The 25,261-nt window shown below is 43.9% G+C and overlaps 1 protein-coding gene across 1 annotated transcript in view; it reads left to right on the top strand.

Moving 5' to 3' along the window:
- Positions 1-264: 264 nt before the first annotated feature.
- Positions 265-25,261, top strand: part of LOC108790941 (protein unc-93 homolog A-like) — a 112,863-nt gene continuing 87,866 nt past the window's right edge. The window contains exons 1-2 of the mRNA XM_018561306.1: positions 265-354; positions 4,773-4,954. Coding sequence (XP_018416808.1) covers positions 265-354; positions 4,773-4,954 — 272 coding nt within the window. The remainder of the gene's footprint in view (positions 355-4,772; positions 4,955-25,261) is intronic.

Genomic DNA, 25,261 nt, shown 5'->3' with positions numbered 1-25,261 from the left:
CAAGCATTTAACCCTTGCAGTGCAGGGGTAGTCACACTGCAAGGGTACTTTTTTGCCTGGAGGTGGGTTGAGCTGTGTTTTTCAGGGGTTTTGGCATGTGTGTGTGCTTGGGGGGAGTGGGGAGAATCTGGAGTAGCTGGAAGATTTTGAATTTTAACATAACAATAATGGTGTTAAATAAATGCTAACTGTTATACCGTTTAACATTTCACAGTGTGTTCACACGCTTCATGTGCATTGCTGCATAAAAGAAGTTAATCCAGAATGGAGGGTTCTTATGTGAAAAACATTCTCATTCTATCATTTGGAATTTTACTTTTATACACTGCTTATATGGGACTTCAGACTCTACAGGTAAGGGACTTAAGTATCCTGGATACAATCTTTCCTAAAAATACTCTATCTCTCTCTTTCTCACTAACCACAGAATCAATCTACTAAATCTCAGCATACATCATTTTTAATCAAAATCCACAATTTGGAATTAAAAGGGGTGCATTTGTTCTCACAAATACCCATGAGCATTTACAATTGTCAAGATTAAGGGTGCCCAACTCCTGTCCTCAAGGGCATACATGTTAGGCTTTTGGAACAGACAGAATCACTTTATATAAAGAGCCACCTGTTACTTTAAGTATATTTAAAGCTAAACCTTTTATTTTATTATTTTGTATAGAATAGGGAAGGTTTAAAGCTGAATTCCAGGCAACCGTTTAAATACATCGATTAAATACATGTATCAGAGTTGTTTTACCTGCCAAAGGATTTGTATTTCTATCCATCCAGTCTAATAGCTCTGTTACACAACACAACCTTGTGTGACAGGGTAGGAGACATGATTTTCCTTTATTGCAATTCAGTAACACTTACAGGTCTTGCCCCCCCCTTCTGTGACTGGACAGTGAAAGGAGGAACAGAAGACTAGTTAGCTTATCTCTGTTACTGTGTTCTCTCCTTCTATCAGCATGTCCCTTGCTAGCACATGAACACTGCAGTACAACTGATTGGCTCATTTTGCTGCTTTTCCCTCTCTCAGTCTAAGCTCTGTTGAACAAGCACTGGAAGAGGCTGATGCCAAGTCAAATTCATGTACTTACACTGCTTGAATTTTAAATAATACAGTTCATGATTTATTAATACATACAGAGCATGAATACAGAGCTGCATTCATTTTTTTTGTTTTTTATTTGCTTTAAAACCCCTACCAGGCAGTTTTTATCCCATCATCTGTTTCCCATTAGGGAGTTTTTCCTTCACTTTATGTCCTATAGACACAGGAAGTAAGGGAAAATCTCTCCAAAATAAAGGAAACTCCTACAAAGACAATTGTCATCAGAACAAGTGTAATCTTTGAATGATTTCTACTTTATTCCTGTTCTCAAGAAAACCCAACATTTTGGACTTTCCCTCACTTTCAGTCTTGGTTGAAATGGTCACTACGACAAATATAGAAGGGAAATCTTCCCAGCAGGGTCAAATACAGAAGTAAAAACCTCACAGGGGTTCCAACCTCTCACCAGTCTTTCCAAAACTTAAAAAAACCCAAAATGTTTTTGCTTTACATACTTTGATTTAGCCTGTTCATTTGTTTAGCACAATCTTAAAATATACAGGAATCTTAGCCCCTGAGAATTGGAGTTGTTTACTGTTGGTCTACATGATGGCAACTTTGTTCAGGTATGCAACATGGTAAAATCAGGAAGGATAATGCAGGATAGCACATTTATTCAAAAGACAAGTTCATCTTTGTGAAAGAATCTGCTCAGACCCCTCCGTAGCTCTCTTAGGCCTTGTTCACACCAAATGCAGAGCAGATCCGCTCAGGTTTCTGCACACGCAGTGCCGTGGGTTGTGCCACGTTTTTGTCGCGTTTTTGATGCGTTTCGGGCCGTTTTTGGTTTTAAAATTTTTTTTTTTCCGTTTAACTTGGGCTTTCAGTGCGTTCCAGGCATTTGCATGCATTTTTGATGCGTTTTTGATGCATTTGCATGCGTTCCAGAGCAGATCCAAGGCAGGTAAAATAGGGCCTGCTCCAGTTTTTTGACCTGCTCTGGACCTGCACGCTACGATGTGAACTGGAGCTAAAAATACCATTGGAATGCATTAGATGCAGTTTTGATCCGGTCTGCAACTGCTCTGCTCTGCTCTGCTCCGCGCTTGGTGTGAACAAGGCCTTAATGCACTAACATTTGCTGTCTACAACAGGGCTCAAGAACATCTAGCCCAGACCGCCTGTGCATTAACGTCACATAGACTTGAATAGTATGTATCCATACTGCATGAACAACAGCCTATCTAAGCCTATTGGATGTTAGAGTGTAGGCACGGGTTGCCCAGCACTAGGAGGTAAGTAAGGACCTTGAGGTGAACTTGTCCTTTAAATGCTGTGTCTGTTTAGACCAATGTTTCTCAACTTGTTTTTTAGTCATGGCCCCTTTAAAAAGTATGCAAAATCTTGAGGCACCCCAAATGCAAGAAACATAAAAGCAAAAAATGTAAAAAAAAAGTGACCTAGGTAGGTACCTGGTATGGATTTTAAGGGAGGACCCAATGCAAAAATGGAAATAAAGTGGGGTTCTCCCTTAACATCAGAGTTTCCACTCTCGCACTAGGAGCCCTCGTCACAATGGAGTCCCCCCTTGCACAATTTGAGTCCCCAGTGTCCAATTTACATCAGAATCTTACAATTACAACAGGAGCCACAGCTGCGGCAGCATGGCAGAGGGTAGGATGCAGAGCAGACCTGGAAAAAGGATAACATCCGTCCTTTTCTAAATGGATCTCACCCTGCTTAGATTAGCATCAGTTCCTTCCATGGCGCCTGCCTGCACCATGGAAAGACATAATGCTGTGCAAAACTTTCGAGCACCCCTGAGGAAGCCAGAAGGAACTCCAGGATGCCACAGCACCATGGTTGGGAAAGGCTGGTTTAGACACTGATTTCATTTACTGCATGGCTACACTTTTGCAATCCACATTGGAAGATAAAGTTAAATAGCAGTGAGCATTATGTTGTAGGTAGGTGTAGCTAAATGACAGAAGGTGGCATCTAATTTTCCTTAATCTTTTCTAATCTTTCATTCTTTTTTTTAATCTTATTTTAATCTTTTTAAATTGGACTGTGTACATCAATGCAGTGGTCTTGATGAACACTACATTACAAGACAGTGGTGCAAAATGTAATAATATAGTTAATGTCTTGTATTAACACATCATTTAAGACATCAATAGTATGCATTAGCATGTGGTTACAAATGTATAGCCTACTCCTGGAAATATTTTCTGATATAAAGTATCTTTTTTCTTGATGTCCAGTGATACCATTGGTAACCAAATGGTGTGAACATCCCAGGAATATATTGGTGACTAGAGTCCACTTCCTGGTAAATAGTACTAGCTACCTAGGATTTAGTAAAGTTTGTCAACTATTTTATTATACAGTATATATGTTGTTTAGCATCTGGAAATAGTGGAGCATGTTAACAGCTCTATGCTATTAGTGCCTACGCCAAAGTGACTAATAAGTATTCTTTGAGCTAAGCCTACATAATTAACATGGATGATGTGCAGATTTCTCATAATGGAACATGCATTTATCTAAATAAAAAAGAAAGGCAACACTTTAATTGATTACGTTGTGTAAAACATTATTGATCTTATCAGTGAAAATTATTCTCTAACACCTCTTTAATAAACAATGATACATCAAGTTAAAGATTTAGTCATAATAACATACCCGAGTGTATAATATGTTTATGACTATGCATAAAAGCCCTAATCTTCTGTTGAAAAAAGCAGCAGCATCATTATTAATGTGAATGCTGTGACATCATGTATAGCATGCTATAATCAGTCACTTTTAACTTTAATAGTTCTTGTAATTTGGAAAGTGTGACATGAAAGAATTTATTCGTGACAACTAGGTGTGTTAGGCTTTACCTTTGGGCTGTTCCTGCTCTGTTAATTAATAGGTGATGCAACAAATTGCTAGAAAACTGTGAAAGAGCCTTTTACTGCTCAACTGTCAGATCTTGCAATAGCTACTAATTATATGCTCAACTGAATATTCAAGAATCTTAAATCCAGTAAATTGTATCTTTTAAAATGTGCATTTCCTATATTTTTTTACACTGAAACTAGAATCGAAAACAAACAAGTTCCTCATACTGGTTTAAATTCTATGCAATATTAACCAATATAATTGATGCCTACTATGCCTGTGATATATATTTACCTTCTTTTTTATATTTTAATAAGGCTATCATTTAGACACAAGGAAATTCTTAACAAGCATTACAAATCATTAAAAAGATTGTAATAATCATTATATTGTAATGTGGGCACCTAAAATTCAGGTTAGCAAAAATTAGATTAGGATTTTCTGAGTAACTTTATAACTATCACGTTTGGATAAAGAAAAACTGAAACTGCTGTGTTATATGTGCTTGTTTTTTTTCTATATTTAACTGTTTACATACTGTACCTGCAAAAACTGCCAACTGTCTTCTTAGAGGGTACAAACATTTATAAGAATATTAATATTAACTACTAATTATTGGTACAATGCATTTTCTGTCTGTTTCTTAAACCAGCCATAAATTATTCATGAGATAAAATCAAAGACTATGTGGGTTACTAAGAAATGTAGAGTATTGTAACAATGGTAAGGCTATTTTACATTACAGTGTTGAGCAGTTTCAAATGTACTTCTTTAGGTGAAAAAGTAAGAGATACATACAATTAAATTATATATTTCTTCTCTTCATATACAGAGTAGCCTCAATAGGATTGAAGGACTTGGTGTTGCATCACTTAGTGTGATGTACGTTTCCCTTAGTCTCTCTTCATTATTCCTGCCTCCTTTGCTCATTAAGAAAATCGGTTGCAAGTGGACCATCGTGGCTTCTATGTTTTGTTTCATTTCCTACAGCCTTTGCAACTTCTATCCAAGCTGGTATGTATGCTGTAATATTAAGGGGTGTGGAATTCCTATCACCCGACGCCCGGGACATGCAGTTCCGGGCACCGGGCGAGTAATTTTTTTCTACATTTAGCCCTGCTTCGTGCAAGCAGCAGGGCTACATGTAGTGTGGGAGCCATTGTGTACAAGTGATCTACAAGCAGCCTGATTCTCACTCCCCCTCCCCTCACTCACTTCCCCTCTCTCTCTCCCTCAGTGTAATGGTCCTGGGATCTGCTCCACGAGCCGTCTGCGTTCCACTCTGGAACGCTGCGGCCGTGGACGTAACAGGGCGCCTCCTCCCCCTGGGGGCGTACTGTTATGCGTTCCAGGGTTGAACGCGGAAGTGACGTCACGCCGCGAGGCTCCTCTTCCGCGTTCCACCAGTATTTAAGAGGCTTCTGAACCCATGGACGGCGTTCCACTATTGGGTTCATGGCCCAGCACCCCAGGAGACACTCTACACCTTCAGGAACCAGGCCATTACCCGGACCTCATTCCACCAACTTCAGACAGCATTCCTAGGAGTGCTAAGGATCATCAGAGCCACGGGGTTCAATCCCCACAACCGCAAGTAATATGTTATAGCTTTGCTGTTTTACTCTGTTGGAGTCCCTACACTGCCACATAGTGGAGCCTTTCCATATCATCTCCATATTATGCCTATGCTCAGTAACTAACAGTGTATAGTAGGATTGCCGCTGCTGAATTTGTTCTCTAACCTTAAAGACTGCCTTATGAGTTCACGCTCCCTCATTGCCATCCCTTATACGTTCTAATATTAGGAATATGGATTAATATTCCTCAAATAACTCCACTTTATCCTTTTGTTTACTCTGCGGTATATGATGTCTAAATCCCAAATTCTCCATTTGTGATTGAGAGAGCCGCCTGGGATTATAGCCTGACAACCGCAGTGCAACACCTAACGGGTTATAACCGCAGCTGAAATCCACCGCACCTCTCTGAAGTCGGGCGCATGACACTCAGCCGCTGCCTTTCTCCCCGGCCACTGGCTCCCTTACCACGATGGTCTTCGGGGGACCCCGGCAAATTAGATCAGGATGAAGAGCGGGGGTCAGAGTGGAGAAAGTCGGTTCTCTGCTCTGCTCCATGTGAGCACTGACAGGAAGGCTGCTTTTGCAGCCTTCATGTCACAGGAGAACGAGCACAGTGCTGTGCTAGAACTCCTGTTTTGGAGGTGACAGGGTCAAGAAAGAGAACCTGTCACCTCCAAATGCTATCACACAGGGGGATTGTTAGGCCTTGTTTGATAGCAATAAAGTTAAGTTAAAAACAATCCCAAAATAATAAAATACAAATTTAAAATGTTAATACATAACAATTTAAAAAATAAAAAAGTTAAACATAATAACAAATAAATAAAACTGGTAATAATAATATGTAAAACATAAAAAGACGATAAAGTAAAAAAATAATAAAAGTAAATAAAAATGAAAAAAATGAAAACTAACCCTACTGTCCCCACCATCTGCATGTGAATAAACACATGCATAGGGCATTGTGTGTGTGAGCGGAGTGGGCGATCCGTGACCACGCGGCAACCGTGCACAAAACCGCATGGATGGCCGGGTGGTCACGGAATCGCACACCACTGCCGATCTCGCTGGCAGTGCCGTTATTTTCTAATGGCACTCCAGTCCCGCCAGGTAGATTGCGCGGTTTCCCGCTGCAATCCCGCCCGTGCAATCGCGCATAATCACGGTTGAAAACACCGCATGGTGCGTGTCACGAAAAAAGGTACATGTACCTTTTTTAAGTGATTGTCACGTGGATGTGACCCCATTGAAATCAATGAGGCTGCGCGGCAACCTCTGTATGCAACCGCACATGATCGCCCAAGTATGCAATCACTCATTGGTCAGCACGGTCACCTGACGGCGCTGTCCAATGAGAAGCGCTTCTTAGCACAGCTAAATATGGTTTTGGTTAAAAAAGTTTTTTATATCGGGACAAGTCGATTGTCTTTATGGAGTAGATCAGGCCCCCGCTTTAGTCCTTGGACAAGTAGTTTTTAAAAAAATTTCCACACCCCATATATATATATATATTATGATGCACAGCAGAATTTTGCTACAATGATAATAGTAAAATAAATTAAAACATATGTATGTTTTTTCCTAAATTAAAAAAACAAGAGAGAAGATCTAAAAAATATAGTTTTACTGAATAAATGTACATTTGATTTTCTTTCTTAAGAATTTTTAAACCTGTTATTGTACTATATTTGTATAATTTAGAGTGGATCCAAATGCACTATATTTTTGTAAACCAGTATGGATCCACATCACTTATGACAAGAATTTAAAGTTTAACTGGAGTCAAAATGTTTTATTTTAAATTGTGGATCAATAAGTAGAACATAACAAAAGTGAATGTTTAACCATTCCACATGCATCTGTTGAAAAGCAGCTGACATCTCCTGTATCCAATAATTGACCAGTTGGTTATAACTGGAAACCCATTGATTTCCAACTTCCTGTTAGTATGTGACATTGGTAAACATTTACACTGAAAGAAAACATCATATGTCACCTCTCTTTCCTGATAAATCCTTCAAAATCATGGTTTTGAATACCAATGTATGCTCCACTGGGACTTGACAAAGCACACCAGTAACATGACTTAGCTTCAGCTTTTAACAGCTGATGGACAGTGGTATTTTGGAGCTTTTATTAAGCAGATGGATGGACTATAATCAATAACCTCTCCATTAACCACTTGCTGACCAGGTGTTTAGACGCCCTTCCTGGCCAGGCCATTTTTCAGTATTCAGCGCTGCGGTACTTTGACTGATGTTTATTCCGTCATGCAACGCTGTACTTAAATTAATTTTATACCATTTTTTGGGGACAGATAGAGCTTTCTTTTGGTAGTATTTAATCACCACTGCGGTTTTTATTTTTTACTATATTTAGGGAAAATTCCTAACATTATGTTAGGAAACAATTTATTACCCAATTATTTTGGTAAAATATAAAAGACGGGGTCACATCGGGTAAATAGACACCAAACATGTCATGCTTAAACATTGCGCGCACCCGCGAAATCGCAAAAAACTACCATACTCAAAATTGACCATAGGCAACGCTTTAAAAGCTTTTACAGCTCATCAGTTTAGTGTTATCAGTGATTGATGGCCCTAAAATGATTGCCCTCACTGCAACGTTCGCGGCTATATGTAACATGTGCGGCGTAATGGGCGCAATCGTTGTTTTTGCAGGCATGCGCCCCTGACGCATGTTTGCATGCGTGTATGTATGGGTGGGAACTTTACATTTTTTTTTGTTTTTTTTAATTCTTTTTTTGTTGTTTTTATATTCTTTATTTTTAATTTTTGCATACAACAAGAAAAAAGGGTACAAGAACATACATAAAACAAAAGTTCTCTCCATTACATGTGGATTGACATATAGCATGCAAGCGCATCCCGTATCCAGGACTCAGTAGGTAGCGTGGGATAAGGTTGTCAACCTGCTGTTGCCCTTCAACGAGCCTGGGCCCGTGGACCTTAGTATGCAGGACAACATTCTAACTCTTCCAACACAGCGGTATACAAGCTCTGGCTGCGTTGATTAGGTGTATCAGCAGGGATTTGCGGTATCGGCCTTAGGCAGTGGGGACAAGTGGAGCAGCATAGCGGCTGGGTCACCCACCAGAGACATTCCAGTGAGTTGGTGGATTATCCGAAGGACTGCATCCCAGAACTCCCAGAGACATCGACAGGACCAGAATACATGTAGAATGGAGCCCTCCTCCTGACCACATCTCCAGCACGTCGGAGGCGTCTGAGGGAACATTTTGTGGAGCTTGGTTGGGACATAATACCATCTAGTGAGCAGTTTGTAGCCAGTCTCCTGTATGGAGCTAGCTATCGAGGCCTTGTGGGAAAAGTGAAGTATTTAATCCCTTTGGGTTTGGGTGAACGTAGTGTCTAGGTCTTTTTCCCACTTAGCCAGGAAGCCAGGTTCAGTCTGGTCGGCTATCTGTGTCGTGAGGGCGTAAGCCTTGGACAAGCCATGATCCACATAGCCACCTGCCAGACAGACGTCCTCAAATGGTGTCAGTACTGTACGTGGAGGTGGGGACACGTTGAGTCTAGAAAGATAGCTGCGGAGTTGTAGAGCCTGCCAACGAAACAGTGGAGGAGCAATCAGGTCTCTAAGTGAGTCTAGGTGGGTGAAATCCTCGATGGGTTGGAAATGTCCAATCTGGAAGCGGTTAGCTTCCACTAAGCGCATGAAGGAGCCGTCGGTGAGACAGGGAGCGAAGGCTGGATCACCCACTATTGGCGACATGAGAGAGTGCGTGGTACTGTCTGGCAGTAGAGCGGGTGTCTTCTTAAGCATTCGTATCGTGACACCGGTAAGTGGGTGTTGTAGTATTTCCCTGGTCAGGGGCGACGCGATCCAAAGCAGTCCCGTCAACGGTAAGGGGGAGATTGCCTGTTCAAATTGCAGCCAGCGTTTGTCGGAAGACACGTTGCACCATTCGAAAGCACGGGCCATATGCACGGCCAGGTGATAACGAATGGGGTCTGGAAATCCGATCCCCCCTCTAGATTTGGGCAGTTCCAGTAGGGACTTGTTCAGTCTATGGGCACCGTTCGCCCACAGGAAGGAGGTGAACTCTCTCCGCACTAACTTCAGAAATGACATGGGGATGTGTACTGGTAAGGTTTGGAACAGGTAGAGTAATCGTGGGAGGATATTCATTTTCAATACGCTGTTCCTCCCGAAACAGGAGATGGTAAGACCTGACCACTTGGAGAGATCGCGTCTAAGTTCGGAGAGCAGCGGTGGGAAGTTAAGTTCAAAAACCCTGGCGACTGATGCGGGCAGTTTCGTCCCTAGGTAGGTGATGTGTGAAGCGGACCAACGAAAGGGGAAGGCCGCTTGGAGGCCCATGAGAGGGTAGTGGGTCACCGTGAGGTTAAGTGCCTCGGATTTCTGATTGATTTTGAAGTTGGAGGACTCCCCATAGGTCTCCAGCTCGACCATGAGATTTGGAAGGGAGAGCGTAGGTTTGGTCAGCATGAACAGGAGGTCATCAGCGTACCCCGCTATTTTGTGCGTCTTCGGGCCATGGAGTAGTCCCGTGATATTCGGGTTATCTCTGATTCTGCAAAGTAGGGGTTCCAGCGTTAGGATAAAAAGTAACGGTGAAAGCGGGCAACCCTGTCACGTCCCGTTGCTCAAAGGAAAGTAGGCAGAGTATGTGCCTTTTACCTGCACCCGGGCCGCAGGGTTAGAATAGATTGCCGATATCCATCTGCATAGGTTGTTCCCGAACCCGACCGCCCTGAGCGTCGCGTGGAGAAACGTCCAATCTACCCGATCGAACGCCTTTTCCGCGTCGGTTGAAAGGAGGATGGCTCGGATACGTTTCGATGTGGCGAAATGAATCGCATTTAGCACTCTGACAGTATTGTCCTTGGTGTCTTTAAATTCTTTTTTATGTGTAACTTTACATTTTTGGGTGGAAACTTTAATTTTTTTCCTATTTTTTTTTCACTTAACTTTATTGTTATCAGATAGGGGGCTAAGAAACCCCCTTATGTGATAGCAAAATAAGTGACAGGTCCTCTTTATGGAGACATTAGGGGTCTCCAAGACCCTGTCAGAGAAGCACTATGCTGGTCCCAGGCTCGCACCGGGCACAGCGGAGCCCTGGACCAGCGTGACAACGGGAGGGGGGGCTGCGGAGGGAGGGGGGCACGGGCCGCCAGCTTATACAAGCTATGCGCCGGCTCTATAGCTGGCGGATGGCTTGTATGTTAACGGACATTGCTGCCTGTTTTTAAATTGCCGGCGTTTCCCACTCGCGCGTGCCGCACGGCACGCCCGAGTGGGCAGGGATAACACGGCCTGTTACATCCAGGAAGCTCCCAGCCGGCCGTTGTACATGTGTATACACGGCCTGTTAGCCCCGCCCACTCGGGGCGCGCCGTGCGGCGCGTGCAAGCGGGAAACGCCATCAATGTAAAAACAGGCAGCGATGGCCGTTAACATACAAGCAGTTAAACATGTTGCACTGAAAAAGCCACAAATTGTGTCATAGGAGTAGTAAGTTTTGTGGCTGTTTTTACATCCCAGGACATGATGCTACTTTTCCAAAAAGGGAAGATTGGCAAGGCACACAATATGTTGTAGCATAGCATGTTCATTGAAACACTCTAATGAATTTCATTGCAAGGATTCATGTGTCCCTAAAATACCTATGAGACATTATTCTAAGTGGCATATGAGTAATTACTCTCTGAGCAAGTCGTGGGGAGTAGCGATAGGCTTTCATAATTCAATCCCAGTGACAGACTTACAGGAATTAATTGATGGAGAGGGACGATATCTTTTTGTAAAATGTAAAATATATGGTAAGCAATACACACTGGCAAATGTTATCTATCAAACCATGGCCAAGTGAGGACATTGCTTAGGATATTGAATCGTCTCAGTAATTATATGGAAGGTATAGTAATATTGCGAGGGGACTTTAATGTATCAATGGACTCTGATATTGATACATCTAAGGGAGTAGGATATATTCCCCCCTTCCCAACTCAATAGACTAAAACATTGTCTTCACGAGTTACAGTTGGTAGATGTTTGGCGCGTGCTTAACCCAAAAGTAAGGGATTCTTTGTCATTCTTTGTCATGTCATTCTTTGACCCACTCATCTTATAGTCGAATAGATTATTTTTTTGTCTCATATTGTTTATTGAGCTGGCGACCACAAGCACACATAGGAGTGCAAATATGGTCCGATCACTCTCCCATCTCTTGCACAATAATAACTCCAGATACATTGAAATCACAAGCAACATGGAGGTTAAACGAGACGTTATTACAAGATTCAGTTACGAGACAGGCAGTCACTCAGGTGATCGCAAATTTCGTAACTGACCATGAACCCACAATACCCCCCAATAAAATGGAAAACCTTGAAATGTGTTATACGGGGGACCTTGATTTCACATGGGGCTCGATTAAAAAAAAAAGAGAAATTAAGCTATTAGAACCTTATTAGATGAAATAGATCAATTGGAGCGCTAACATAAAAGTAATGGGGATACAGAGGCCTTTCAAGAATTACAACAAAAAAGGGTAGAGTTACATCAAAAACTAGATTTAGTCTATCAAAGATACAAAGATTGCTCTCAACGTACTATGTATGAATTTGGTAATAAGAGTAGTAGATCACTTGCACGATCTACAGGTGAAACTCGAAAAATTAGAATATCGTGCAAAAGTTCATTTATTTCACTAATGCAACTTAGCCGTCTACCAGGAGATTTTGGAGCACTTCATGCTTTCTTCCGCAGACGAGCTCTATGGGGATGCTGACTTCATTTTCCAGCAGGACTTGGCACCTGCCCACACTGCCAAAAAATTTCTGAGATTGTGGATCTGGGTTTTCATGAGCTGTAAGCCATAATCATCACAATTATGACAAATCACGGCTTGAACTATCTTGCTTTGCATGTAATGAGTCTATCTCATATATTAGTTTCACCTTTTAAGTTGCATTAGTGAAATAAATGAACTTTTGCACGATATTCTAATTTTTCGAGTTTCACCTGTATTAGAAGTAAACAAGGGAGTATGTATAGCTCTAAAATTTGTGGTCCAAAGCAGACTATGGTTCCTACTTCAGAGAAGATTTCAGAAGTGTTTTTTAAGTATTATAATGATCTATATAATATAGGGAAGGGGAAATCTATAATTGAGAAGGGATCAGAAAAAGGATGGAAGACCCAATATGTTGTTCAGACAGCACTACCTAGGTTGGGAAGTGATATTATAGAGCCACTAGATACTCCCTTTTCAATAGAAGAGAAAATAGGGGCGATCCACTTGATGCCGTTGGGGAAAGGTCCAGGCCCAGATGGTCTGATAGGGACATTTTATAGGTCGTTATCAGGGGAATTGGCCCCAATTATGCATACTACTTTTAATGCTATTAATGAGGAATGGGCATTCCCTCAACAGAGTCAGGAAGCCTACATAACTTTGATACATAAAGAAAAGAAAGATCCTGCACAGTGTGCAAGTTACAGGCCAATATCCCTGATATGCAACTGTGAATGCAATGGGAGTGCTTCTATTGATAGACATTCTGCCATCAGGAGTGGCATATGGCTTGAGTACTTCCAACCGGTAGATGGCTTGAGTACTACCATCAAGCCGGTAGATGGCTTGAGTACTTCCAACTCAAACATTTTTACAATAATTTGTGCTCCCATGGCTCTATGGCAAGAGAATCCACCTTGGATGAAGAGATGGTTATGATAGGTTTTTACAATAGGTAACAATAAAGGTGTTTGATTGAGAATGTTGTGATATCATAAGCAGTAAAATACCTTTGTTCTTTGTTATTATAGCTATTGTGGCAGTGCATGGCAATGCCACTGTGTAGTATGGCAACTTTGGCGCCCAGGACTCTCAGCCAGAGGGGCTGAGAGTTTCCACAATGCGAATACCTTTGGAGAGAAGGAACTGGCTGTTCAGTTCTTTCCAGGTTTTCCAGACTATAGTGGGATGGGATCTCCAGTCCTGGGGCCAGGTGTTGCCAGTGGCCAGGTTGGGCTGAACAGGTGGCTGAGAGCAGCCTTATTAGGAAGCCAGCCCAGTTCTTTAGAGGAGAGTTGTGGGTGTGCAAGAGGCACACGATGACAGACAGACTCTGCTGCGTGCGTGAGCACAAGGGACAGAGCCAGGAAGGCTGGAGAGGTCCAGCGGGTTGGTGACACTGAGATACCTGTCAGCGAGACAGAGAGTGACCCACGAGGGGTGGATACTGAACCGCTTGGAGCTGAGGAAAGCTGCTGAGCAGTGGTGAGGACTGTATTCACAGAGAAATACGGTAAAGTCCTGGGACTATCACACTGGGAGTGTATGGGACAGACAGATGTCGGTGAGACCAACCACAATGTCTTGATGAGACTCCTGAATGAACTGTTATGCTTAATTTATGCTGAATAAAGACTGTCCTTTTATGTTAAAGTCGGCTTCAGGAGTGGTCACTTAGCGCTTACCATTGTGCTATATTCCCCAAACTATCACACTATATAAGTTCTTACTTTGCAATTTTCATGAATATATGATAATGATGCTGGTACAGTTCACTATGCACTTGATTATAAGCATTAGCTTTTCACTTTCTTGTCACCTGAAATTAATAAGTAATTATTGATAAGAGATTGCTGATGGATGTTGATGCTATTGTTATTTTCATGTAATATGGATGTTGATATTATATACGAAATATTAAATAAAAATATATTCTTGAAAGAAAAAAAAGAAACACTCTAATAAAAGCAAAATGTGCACTCACAAAAGAAGGGAAATTGGAAGTGTCTAAGTTGCCCCAGAAAATGAAGATCACTTGAAGCACTCTGCTGCAGTTGCTGGCAGGGCTTTAAAGTCCACTATTACATCTCCTGCCATAGTTATGCAGGGCGATGTTCAAAAGCATGTACATTGTTCTCTGGTGTTGTTAGACTCTTCCTTTTCCTTTTTGAACACCATCAACATATTGGTCACTCTGCAACAAGTATCATGGGACAGCAGCTTATCTGTGCAGTCCCACCTAATGTCATCTTGTGATGAATTAGAGTGACCTCTTGCTTGGCTTAAAGTAACAATAAAGTAAAAAAATGTTTTCCCTCCCCCCAATGTTAATGTTAGCACTTACCTTAAATGATGTATCTTAATCCGATCTTCCTCTTCTTTCCTGATGTTTTTATCTGTCCCTCCAGCGGTGCGGCGGCTCTCCGATCCAGCGCTGACTCCTCTGTCCTTGCTGGCACTTACGATCCCGCGGTGTCTGCACGCGGGTGCACACATCCATAGACTTACCTTGCGTCTGTGCTCGTCTCCCGGCCTAAAATCCGAACTGCGCATGCGCCCGCCCCAGGATGCTTTGCGGCCACCCGAGCAGTTTCGGAATCTCAGGCGGGAGCGCGTGGCGACAACGGGGTAAGTTTAAACCGCTGTGGTGTGTTTTAACAATTGAATTGTGTATTTTTGTCGGTTTAATATTAATTTGAGAAACATTTGCGCAATTATTGCAGAGCCTACAAATTTAGTAACACCATCTTTTTATTCTATCGGGCCTGCGCTTTCAGAAAATATATGGTTTGGGGGGTCTTTTACAAACGCTAGCAACCCAGCAGTTGAAAATCAAATCAATAGGAAACAATTGCAAAAAATGCAAAAATGGCTTGGCCAGCTGATTTGAAAAATGTTCCGGAGGGCTTGGCAGGGAAAGGGTTAAAGCTTGCTAGCAGTAGATATAGGCAAAAAAAACGGAGGGTTTAGAAACCCTTTAATAAAACTCAGACAACTTTCAGCTTCCTTTCCAAGCACAATTATTAGCTGACTGCTGAGACCCTGGAGAGCCTTTTGTTATCCAGCCTGCTACCTTGCATTGATTGCTGTGTACTGACCTTTGATTTGTCTCCTGGTTATCTATGGCCACTGCCTGTCTTGACCTCTGACAAGTATCCTGGTTATCCTTGTATGCTGCCTGCCCCTATCTCTGGCTGTTTACTGACCATTTGTGTCTGCTGCTATCCCTGACCTCTAGCCTATTTCTGTTTCAATATTTTTATTATTGTTTAACACAAAGTAAACATAGGTAATGGGTTCACGGTGCTCCAAAATAGGAGTTAGTCAAAAACCAATACAAACATAATGTATGCAGAATCATAGCCTATGATGTATGATGTTAAGAGCAGGCAGGTGTCTTGCCTGTGGCCTTGTAGCATGAATTTACATTTTGTGCACCAACAAAGTTAACAGGTTTATACCTCTTAGGGGAGAACCCAGGGAAGGAAGTAAGACTAAGGAGGGAGGATGAGGTAGCGGGGGAAAGACCCCACAGAGAGAGAAGGAAGAAAAAAGGAGCAGGAGGGGAAAGGGAGAAGGGTAATGGTATCCCTCATACTGATAGTGGTGGCAGGTCCCACCTCGAACCGCCATTCATTGCTGTCGATCAGCGACTGGGTCATCCCAGCCCCCCACCATTACATGAGTAATTTTGAAGTTGAGAACCCGTCAGATTCCCGTGTAGCTCATTGGGTCCATGTTAGGGTGGCGATACCTGAGCCAGGGTTCCCAGCTACCCAGAAACTTATTATGTTTGTCTTCTAAGATACTGGAAAGGCGTTCATTGAACATGACATTATCCAACCTATTGCTAAATTCCACATAAGAGATTTGTTGTTTCTTCCAGTTGCCTGCCAAGGTTAACTTAACTGCTAGGAAAATGAAATGTTGTGGTTTAGTTATTCCAGGTATAGACAAGTGGAAGTGGGTATATTGGAGGTTTCTGGGAACATGTATGTCAAAAAGGGAACCAATCAGTCTGAATATCTTAATCCAAAAGCGAGTGGCTAATGGGCATCACCACCATATATGTACCATATCTCCCACTTCCCTGCAACCTCGGAAGCAGGTACCCGAGGCCGAAGGGAATTGGCGGGCCATCCGTGCCGGGACCAGGTACCACCTCATTACTACTTTATACGCAACTTCAGCATTTGTGACATTGATCGAGCAGCTCACCATATTACCCCACATTTGCTGCCATTCCTTCATGGCCCACCTCTGTTGTAATTCCTCTTCCCAGCCTCTGACATATTTATGGTCGGAGTGGTTAACCAGTCTGTTCAGTTGGGAGTATAATATAGTTACTAGACCCGGGCCCTCCGGTGAGTAAAGGCAGATATGTTCAAAACATGTGAGTGAACGGGTAGGGTCACCCCGCTTAGTCAGGGTGGAGATCCAATGGTGAAGTTGGATGTACCTGTAACGTTCAACCTCGGGTATCTTGTTGTGTTCCCGTAGGTGGCTCCATGAAGGTATGCCAGGGCTGCGCAGGAAATCCTGCACTATATGAAACCCGTTATTCGTCCACCATCGGAAAGCTTTGGGGTCGTCCATACCCGGCCTAAACAATGGTTGGGCCAATAAGGGGAGAAGTGGTAAATATGGCGAGATAAAGTTTGCTGAATACTTGAGAGAATCCCACACTTGTAGGGCGTGCACCATAAGAGGACTCAAATTCTTTGGCCTGTCACAGGATGGTAGCCAGGGCAATGCAGAGAGGGGTAATGGGGAGCAATTCGGAATTTCCAACATAATCCATAGTGGCGGAGACCTGCGTTGGTGTATAGTTATCAATGGTAGGAGCTGGGAGGCTCGATAGTATAGCATTATATTGGGGAGGCCTAATCCCCATCCCTTTTATGTTTATATAGGGTGGCCCGAGCTACTCTAGTTTTACGGGGGCGCCATAGAAACTGGAGAATACTCTGCTGCATTGACCTCATGGCATAGGAGGGTATATTCACTGGTAGAGTCCTTAAATAGTATAGAAGTTTGGGCAAGAGTCATCTTTACAGCCGAGACCCTACCCAGCCACGAGAGATTATACGGTAACCATGACGTGAATAGCTGTTTTAAAGTTTTGAACAACGGAACATAGTTTGTGTGGTACAGGGTGTCATAAGAAGCAGTAATCTTAATGCCTAGATAACGGATATAAGACTTTGCCCAATCAAATGAAAAGTTGGCGCTGAGATGTTCATACGTTGATTTGGGGAGAGTCACATTTAGTGCAGCTGACTTTTCCCAGTTAACCTTTAACCCAGATATGGTAGCAAATTGTCGGAGGAGGTTTAGTAGATTAGGTACTGTAGTGTGCGGCTGTGTCGGGGTGAGCATTACGTCGTCCATGAAGAGGCTAGCTTTATAGTCCACCCCAGCTATTTCAGTCCCTTTTAATGTTTGGATTTGAGCAAAGAAGGATGGCCAGGTGTTCAATCGCCAAAGCAAAAAGAGCTGGGGACAGGGGGCATCCCTGACGGGGGCCTCTCTCGATTGGGATCTCCTGTGAAAGGTGGCCTAGGTACTTTTACCTGGGCCTTTGGGTTTGAGTAAAGGACTCGCAGCCAGGTCAAGAACGAGTCTCCAAAACCCCATTACATAGTTACATAGTATTTGAGGTTGAATAAAGACATTAGTCCATCAAGTCCAACCTATTAGGATCTCATTCTTAGGAGTACTTATTGTACCCCTGTATATTACCATTTGCGCAATATATAATATAAATATTCCCAGGAGATGGAATCGAAGGCCCTCTGTAGGTCCAGTGACAGCAGGAAACCAGGAATATTATGAGATAGGAGGGTATGAATCGAGTGGATTATTTTGCGGATGTGATTCCCTGCCTGTCTACCTGGTATGAAGCCTACCTGGTCCCTGTGGATGATGTAGGGAAGTATGGAATTGATACGGGTGGCCAATATCTTGGTGAGAAGTTTAAGGTCAATATTTAATAGTGATATAGGTCTATAATTATTGGGATTAGTCTAAGTCCCCCTGCAACACCTGTGGGAGTTTGACATCCCGTAAGATGTCTTCTGCTTGTTCTGGTCTGAAAGTGCGAGAGGCAGCATAGAGGGAACTGAGATTATCCTGGAAAGATGACAAAATCTTTTCGGGGTTAGCTGAGAGAGTGCCACCCGGGGTACGCAGTCTAAAGGGGGCTGGGCGGTCGTTCAATGTATTCAGTTTCCTTGCTAGTAAGGAGCCCGACTTGTTAGCCCTAGAGTAAAATCTGTGTTTAGACCATCGCAGGGCTTTATCCGCGCTCTGGTCCAATAAGAGGTTCAATTCCGCTTTGACCGAAGTCAGGCGTGCTAGAAGTTTATGATCAACTTTATCTTTCAGGGCCTGATCTAATGTGTCCAATTCAGTTTGTAGGGCGTCTACTTTTTGAGATCTTTCCTTTTTACGGCAAGTGGCAAGTTCTATAAGTTGCCCTCGCATGGTAACTTCATGGGCTTCCCGCAGGGTTACAGGAGAGCTAACAGACCCCTCATTAAGGTCAAAGTATTGCTTAGCATATGATTCAATAAGAGTCATGTTCTCCACAGTGGATAACAGGGACTCGTTGATCCTCCAGTGACCGCGGCCCTGGGAATCCCCCCTCTAAGCGGAACAGTATCACATAGGGGGTGTGATCAGACCATGGCACTGCCTTAATTTTGGCTGACAGAAATAGGGCTAAAAAACGTTGCAATGTGAAGACATGGTCTATTCTACAGAAAACCTGATGGGGGTTAGAGTAAAAAGTGTAGTCTTTAGACGTTGGATTGAGTTCCCGCCATATATCTACTAACTGAAAATCATTTATAAGATTTCGGAGGGCCAAGTTATCAGGCTGAGGCGTCCCGTTCAGTCCGGGGGTGTGGGATTTTTTGGTTTTATCCGTAGTGGGATTAAGTACTAGGTTGGTATCTCCGGCCAGGAACAGCAAGCCCTTTGCGTGGTGTGCAACTACTTGAAACAAATGGGATAGGAATCTAATTTGGTGGTTATTTGGGGTGTAGTAAGATACAAGAGTTACCTACACGTGAAATAAGGTACCTACTAGGAGAAAATATCGGCCCGTAGGGTCGGAGATCTCAGATTGGCACACAAAGGGTAAAGACTTCTTAAAAGCAATTAGGACCCCTCTCTTCTTTTCTGTGAAATTTGCACAAGTAGAATTGGGGGTAGTTTTTATTCAGGTAGCGTGGGCAAGAGGATTGAGAAAATCTCCTGGAGGCATACTATGTCAGCGTGGCATGAGGAGTAGTAGGAGAAGGCTTTATGGCGTTTGGATGGCGAGTTGAACCCCTGGACATTATGAGATATTAACTCTTTTTACTAGCCATAGGAGAGGTGGAGGGAGAACGATGCCTGAGGTTCCAGGCACACACCACAGTAGAGATGTGTAGATAGTTGCAATTCGGTGAGGGACCCAGGGGGTAGACAGTGGAAGGAAGGAAAGACATCTTCAGGAAAAAAGAAAACATAGGTTAAGACAAACAAGAGCAAAACAAACCAATCAAATGGTAGTACCCGGCCCCGGGGACCGAGGTAACAGACAATGAGGAAGGCGGGACCTTTCCCATTGTATGTCATTGCGGGAGGCGCGTTTCCACAGATCCCCAGGGGGAGCAGTGATGTGTAGCATCCAACTAGAGCAATGGCTTCCATGCCTTTAAAGTTTCAGAGCAGATAAGTGCGGATTATAATTACAGGGCACCGAGGCGGTACAATAGGGCTCCGGGGAGGTGTTTTGCCATAGCAACAGGCTAGACTGGAATTTAAACAGTACAAGGACATGAGCAGGACGCATCCCCAGAATTGCAATAGTCTGCTGCTGATAAAACATCTTATAACAAGAATAACATAGTGTAAAAGCAACAATGGAGGCTGAATTCCCAAAGTGCTCTTGTTTCCTTCTCTTTGAGCACATGTTTGGGAGTTTTACCAAAAGAAAAAAAAACAGTCTTCAAGCTGCTGTGAATAGAGATGTTTCTCTTCAGGTCTATCTGGTGGCCAATTGCGATATGGCAGGTAGGTTAAGCCTATTCATTTCTTGCGCCGAAGGCGGAACAACATGTTATAATGCCCCATAGGGCTTCTCAGCGTGCTGTTGTGCCACAGTATCCTTTTGTGACATTTGACCTTGTAACAAAAAAAAAGGAAAAAATGCATCGCACCACACCTACACAATGTATATGTGTGTGGGGTAATCCTTTTTAAACTCCATATTTTCTTTTTCCCTGGGTGTCCCTGTACAAGCTGCAGTACCGTGTTTCCCCGAAAATAAGACAGTGTCTTATTTTCTTTTTTGCACGAAAAAAGACACTAGGTCTTATTTTCGGGGGATGTCTTACCTGGCTGGGGGACGTCCCAGAAGGCGGCGTGCTGTTGCCGGTGGATTTCTGCAATATAAGACCTACCACCGAACTAGGTCTTATTTTCGGGGTAGGTCTTATATTACAGAAATCACTGAAGATAGCGCTAGGTCTTACTATCGGGGTAGGTCTTACTTTCAGGGAAACACGGTAGTCTGTTAAGCAGATAGAGTCATGTTTGCCCTAGGCAATTTGTTTAAAATAGAAGGAAGACAAATTTCAGGTAAAAGCCCTCCTCCTCCTCCAAGCCATAACAAAACTTTCAGGTGAAAGTCAACCTTAACCCCCTCATGACAGGTGATATACACTGTACGTGATCAGCTATTTAGAGCTTTTAAAAGCTGGTAATCGCTGTGATCAGCGGTTACCGTTCATTACTGGATGCCTCAATATTGTCCATTAATAAAGGCATTAAGCTTTTTTAAAAGCTTAATTCTTTCATCAATGAAAGAATTAGGCTTTTACAGATACCTGATCGCTGTCAGCGATCGAGTACCTGACAGTGACAACAACGGCTGACGTGTGAACGGCTCTGCTATATCACTGTTTTGACATCTCTGCACATATCGGGATCTGCTTTAACAGCTCTGTACAGATCCTGATGTGTACAATGATACAATGTTTAATTTTGCTACATATTTCTATGCTTCATAGAAATATATGTAGCAAAATGGAATATTTATAACACCCTTAACTAAGGCAGGATATGGAGCTCAGCTGCGGAACCCCGTTCCGCCTCACACACCCGAGACCAAGGGTATTGTGCAGCAATGAATCTTGCCGCTAGGTTCTAAGCATCATTGCACCAATCTCCCAGGAAGTAAGTAGCAGCCTCTAGTATCTAGCTTCTATATACGGTTTCTTAGCTGCCTTAGTTACGAGGATAGTGCAGTATGTTATGGCTATCAGGAACAAGAGGTATTGTGGTAATGAAGGTATGGATATTGTCAGTAGTTTGAACAGAGGCAATAGGTAGTTTATCAATCAGGTGAGTATATTGCAGAGGACCTGACAAGCAGACCGTGTAGAGTACTAATAGGTTCGGTATACGCAATAACTGTCTGTTCACATCACAATTCAGTATTGGTAGTATGGTTATCAGAGTGCTGAGAGGTTATGAATATATTACAAGTTCACAGTCCTTGTTAACACAGTAATCACCGCCAATGAACTACCACCGGTTGGCAGTAGAGAGCTGTAACTCGGTACTTGCAGTTAGAAGCTAAGGAAGCTGATCCTCCCCTTTGTGCTGGGAGTCCTGGAGCGTATGAAGAGGCTGCAGTGAACGTCCAGTGTCCTGCCCGAGCAGCGAGGGAAGTCATCGGGGCTGGAGCTGCGGCAGGCTGGTGTGTGGGCGGGCGTGTGGGCGGGAGCTGCGGCCGGTCTTTACACAGTTTATGTGCAGCTACCCCGAAAGTAAGACCTAGCGGATTTCTGCAATATAAGACCTACCACCGAACTAGGTCTTATTTTCGGGGTAGGTCTTATATTACAGAAATCACTGAAGATAGCGCTAGGTCTTACTATCGGGGTAGGTCTTACTTTCAGGGAAACACGGTAGTCTGTTAAGCAGATAGAGTCATGTTTGCCCTAGGCAATTTGTTTAAAATAGAAGGAAGACAAATTTCAGGTAAAAGCCCTCCTCCTCCTCCAAGCCATAACAAAACTTTCAGGTGAAAGTCAACCTTAACCCCCTCATGACAGGTGATATACACTGTACGTGATCAGCTATTTAGAGCTTTTAAAAGCTGGTAATCGCTGTGATCAGCGGTTACCGTTCATTACTGGATGCCTCAATATTGTCCATTAATAAAGGCATTAAGCTTTTTTAAAAGCTTAATTCTTTCATCAATGAAAGAATTAGGCTTTTACAGATACCTGATCGCTGTCAGCGATCGAGTACCTGACAGTGACAACAACGGCTGACGTGTGAACGGCTCTGCTATATCACTGTTTTGACATCTCTGCACATATCGGGATCTGCTTTAACAGCTCTGTACAGATCCTGATGTGTACAATGATACAATGTTTAATTTTGCTACATATTTCTATGCTTCATAGAAATATATGTAGCAAAATGGAATATTTATAACACCCTTAACTAAGGCAGGATATGGAGCTCAGCTGCGGAACCCCGTTCCGCCTCACACACCCGAGACCAAGGGTATTGTGCAGCAATGAATCTTGCCGCTAGGTTCTAAGCATCATTGCACCAATCTCCCAGGAAGTAAGTAGCAGCCTCTAGTATCTAGCTTCTATATACGGTTTCTTAGCTGCCTTAGTTACGAGGATAGTGCAGTATGTTATGGCTATCAGGAACAAGAGGTATTGTGGTAATGAAGGTATGGATATTGTCAGTAGTTTGAACAGAGGCAATAGGTAGTTTATCAATCAGGTGAGTATATTGCAGAGGACCTGACAAGCAGACCGTGTAGAGTACTAATAGGTTCGGTATACGCAATAACTGTCTGTTCACATCACAATTCAGTATTGGTAGTATGGTTATCAGAGTGCTGAGAGGTTATGAATATATTACAAGTTCACAGTCCTTGTTAACACAGTAATCACCGCCAATGAACTACCACCGGTTGGCAGTAGAGAGCTGTAACTCGGTACTTGCAGTTAGAAGCTAAGGAAGCTGATCCTCCCCTTTGTGCTGGGAGTCCTGGAGCGTATGAAGAGGCTGCAGTGAACGTCCAGTGTCCTGCCCGAGCAGCGAGGGAAGTCAGAGGAGCTGTGAGGAGAGGTAGGGTGAGTAGTCACTGCTGTGCTGTGGTACCAGTGTCTGCGGTACCTCTCCAACCAACCTCCTCGGCCGGTCATGGAGCCTGAGACGCAGGGTAAGACCCAGGGGCCTACACCTCCGCGCCCCCCTCGTGGCGCCCCAGCCTCACCGCTCGCTCCGGACCCGGGAGCGTCCACCCTGCAGCGGATGCCCAACTCGCCACCCGAACCCAGCATCATTGAGGACCCGGTCGGCCTTACCCCGACCCAGCCACAGACACCAGAGGTGTTGACCTCCCTCTCAGCCAGCGAGATCGCCTCCATTCTCCTGTCCCTGCCCACGCGACAAGATATGGCCGCCCTGGTCACTAAAATGGAAGCCGCGCTGAAACGGGACATAGCGGGCATACACAAGACGGTCTCCCATCTGGAGACGAGAGTATCCACCCTATCGGATGAACAGGCTCACCTGTCCCGCCGGCTGGATCGACTAGAGTCGGACAGGCCGGCCTATGATCGCCATCTTTCCACACTGTTCTTGGCCCAAGACTACCTTTTAGAACAGGTCCCGGAGGAACAACGTGAAACTCCGGGGGCTCCCGGAGGCCACGGGTGCGGTGGACCTCCGACCCACAGTGATAGCCATCCTCAACACTGTATTGGACAGGGCCCCAGATTCTGCCCTGGAGATTGACCGGGTCCATCGCGTGGGAGGCCCCAGGACAGACGGCGATCCCCGGCCTAGGGACGTATTATGCCGCATCCATTTTTTCGAGGTAAAGGAAACCGTGATGCGCAGAGCGTTGCAGAAGGGCCCAGTCCCCTTTGATGGGGCCGACATAACTCTACTGCCAGACTTGTCCCGCCGCACGCTACACATGCGGCGGCTACTGCAACCACTTCTTGCCGAGATCAGACGGGCTGGAGACCTCTACACTTGAATAGAAGAGTCCTGCCCTGCCGAACCGAGACCAGGTAGATAATTCAATGGACAGCCTGTTGACGCCATACCACTGGACACCAATGGAGACTTTGATATCTAGCATCACGAAGATCTCGCAAGTATGACCCCCCATTTCACCCACGAGACCCCGGTGAGGCGCCCGCTCCCTTCATCTACACGCCGATGAACCACATCACTCCCGGCATGGTTGGTCCCTGATGCAGTTCCCTTCCCTCCTGCGCAGCCATCGAGGGGGCTAGTACCACGGAACTGCCTACATCCCTCCTGCTAGGCATGCCTTGCTACCCTGTGTCTGCTATGGTCAGGCACCTGGACACCCCCGTTCTCCAAACCCAGACCCCGAGCTAAGAGAACACCACCCCCATGGACAGAGTGGAAGCCCACCCTCCCTTGCCCCCACTCCCTTATCTATCCTTTTACCCTTAGCCGACAGGAGGCCCGGGGCTGAAGTACTAGGTCCCTCTGGTTGGGTGGGGGTTCAGTACGGCGGTACACAGCATATAGATGTACAGTAATACCTTGGTTTACGAGCATAATTCGTTCCGGAAGCATGCTTGTAATCCAAAGCGCTTGTATATCAAAGCGAATTTCCCCATAGGAAATAATGGAAATTCAGATGATTTGTTCCACAACCCAAAAATATTCACAGAAAAATGATTACAATACAATATAGTAATATAATACTGTACAAAATATAAAGAAAAATAAACCAATTTCCGGTTACCTTCGTGGCTGGTGTGAGGGAGACAAGAGAGAGGAGGATTATTGTGTAGGACGACTTTCACTATCACTAATGGAATCACTGCTATCTCTCGGCTCAATGGAATCTTTTTC

Source organism: Nanorana parkeri, unplaced genomic scaffold (genome assembly GCF_000935625.1).
Source record: "Nanorana parkeri isolate BGI_ZX_2015 unplaced genomic scaffold, ASM93562v1 scaffold515, whole genome shotgun sequence".
NCBI lineage: Eukaryota > Metazoa > Chordata > Amphibia > Anura > Dicroglossidae > Nanorana > Nanorana parkeri.
The sequence above is the reverse complement of the archived record's forward strand: the minus strand, read 5'-3'. Positions and strand labels throughout refer to the sequence as shown.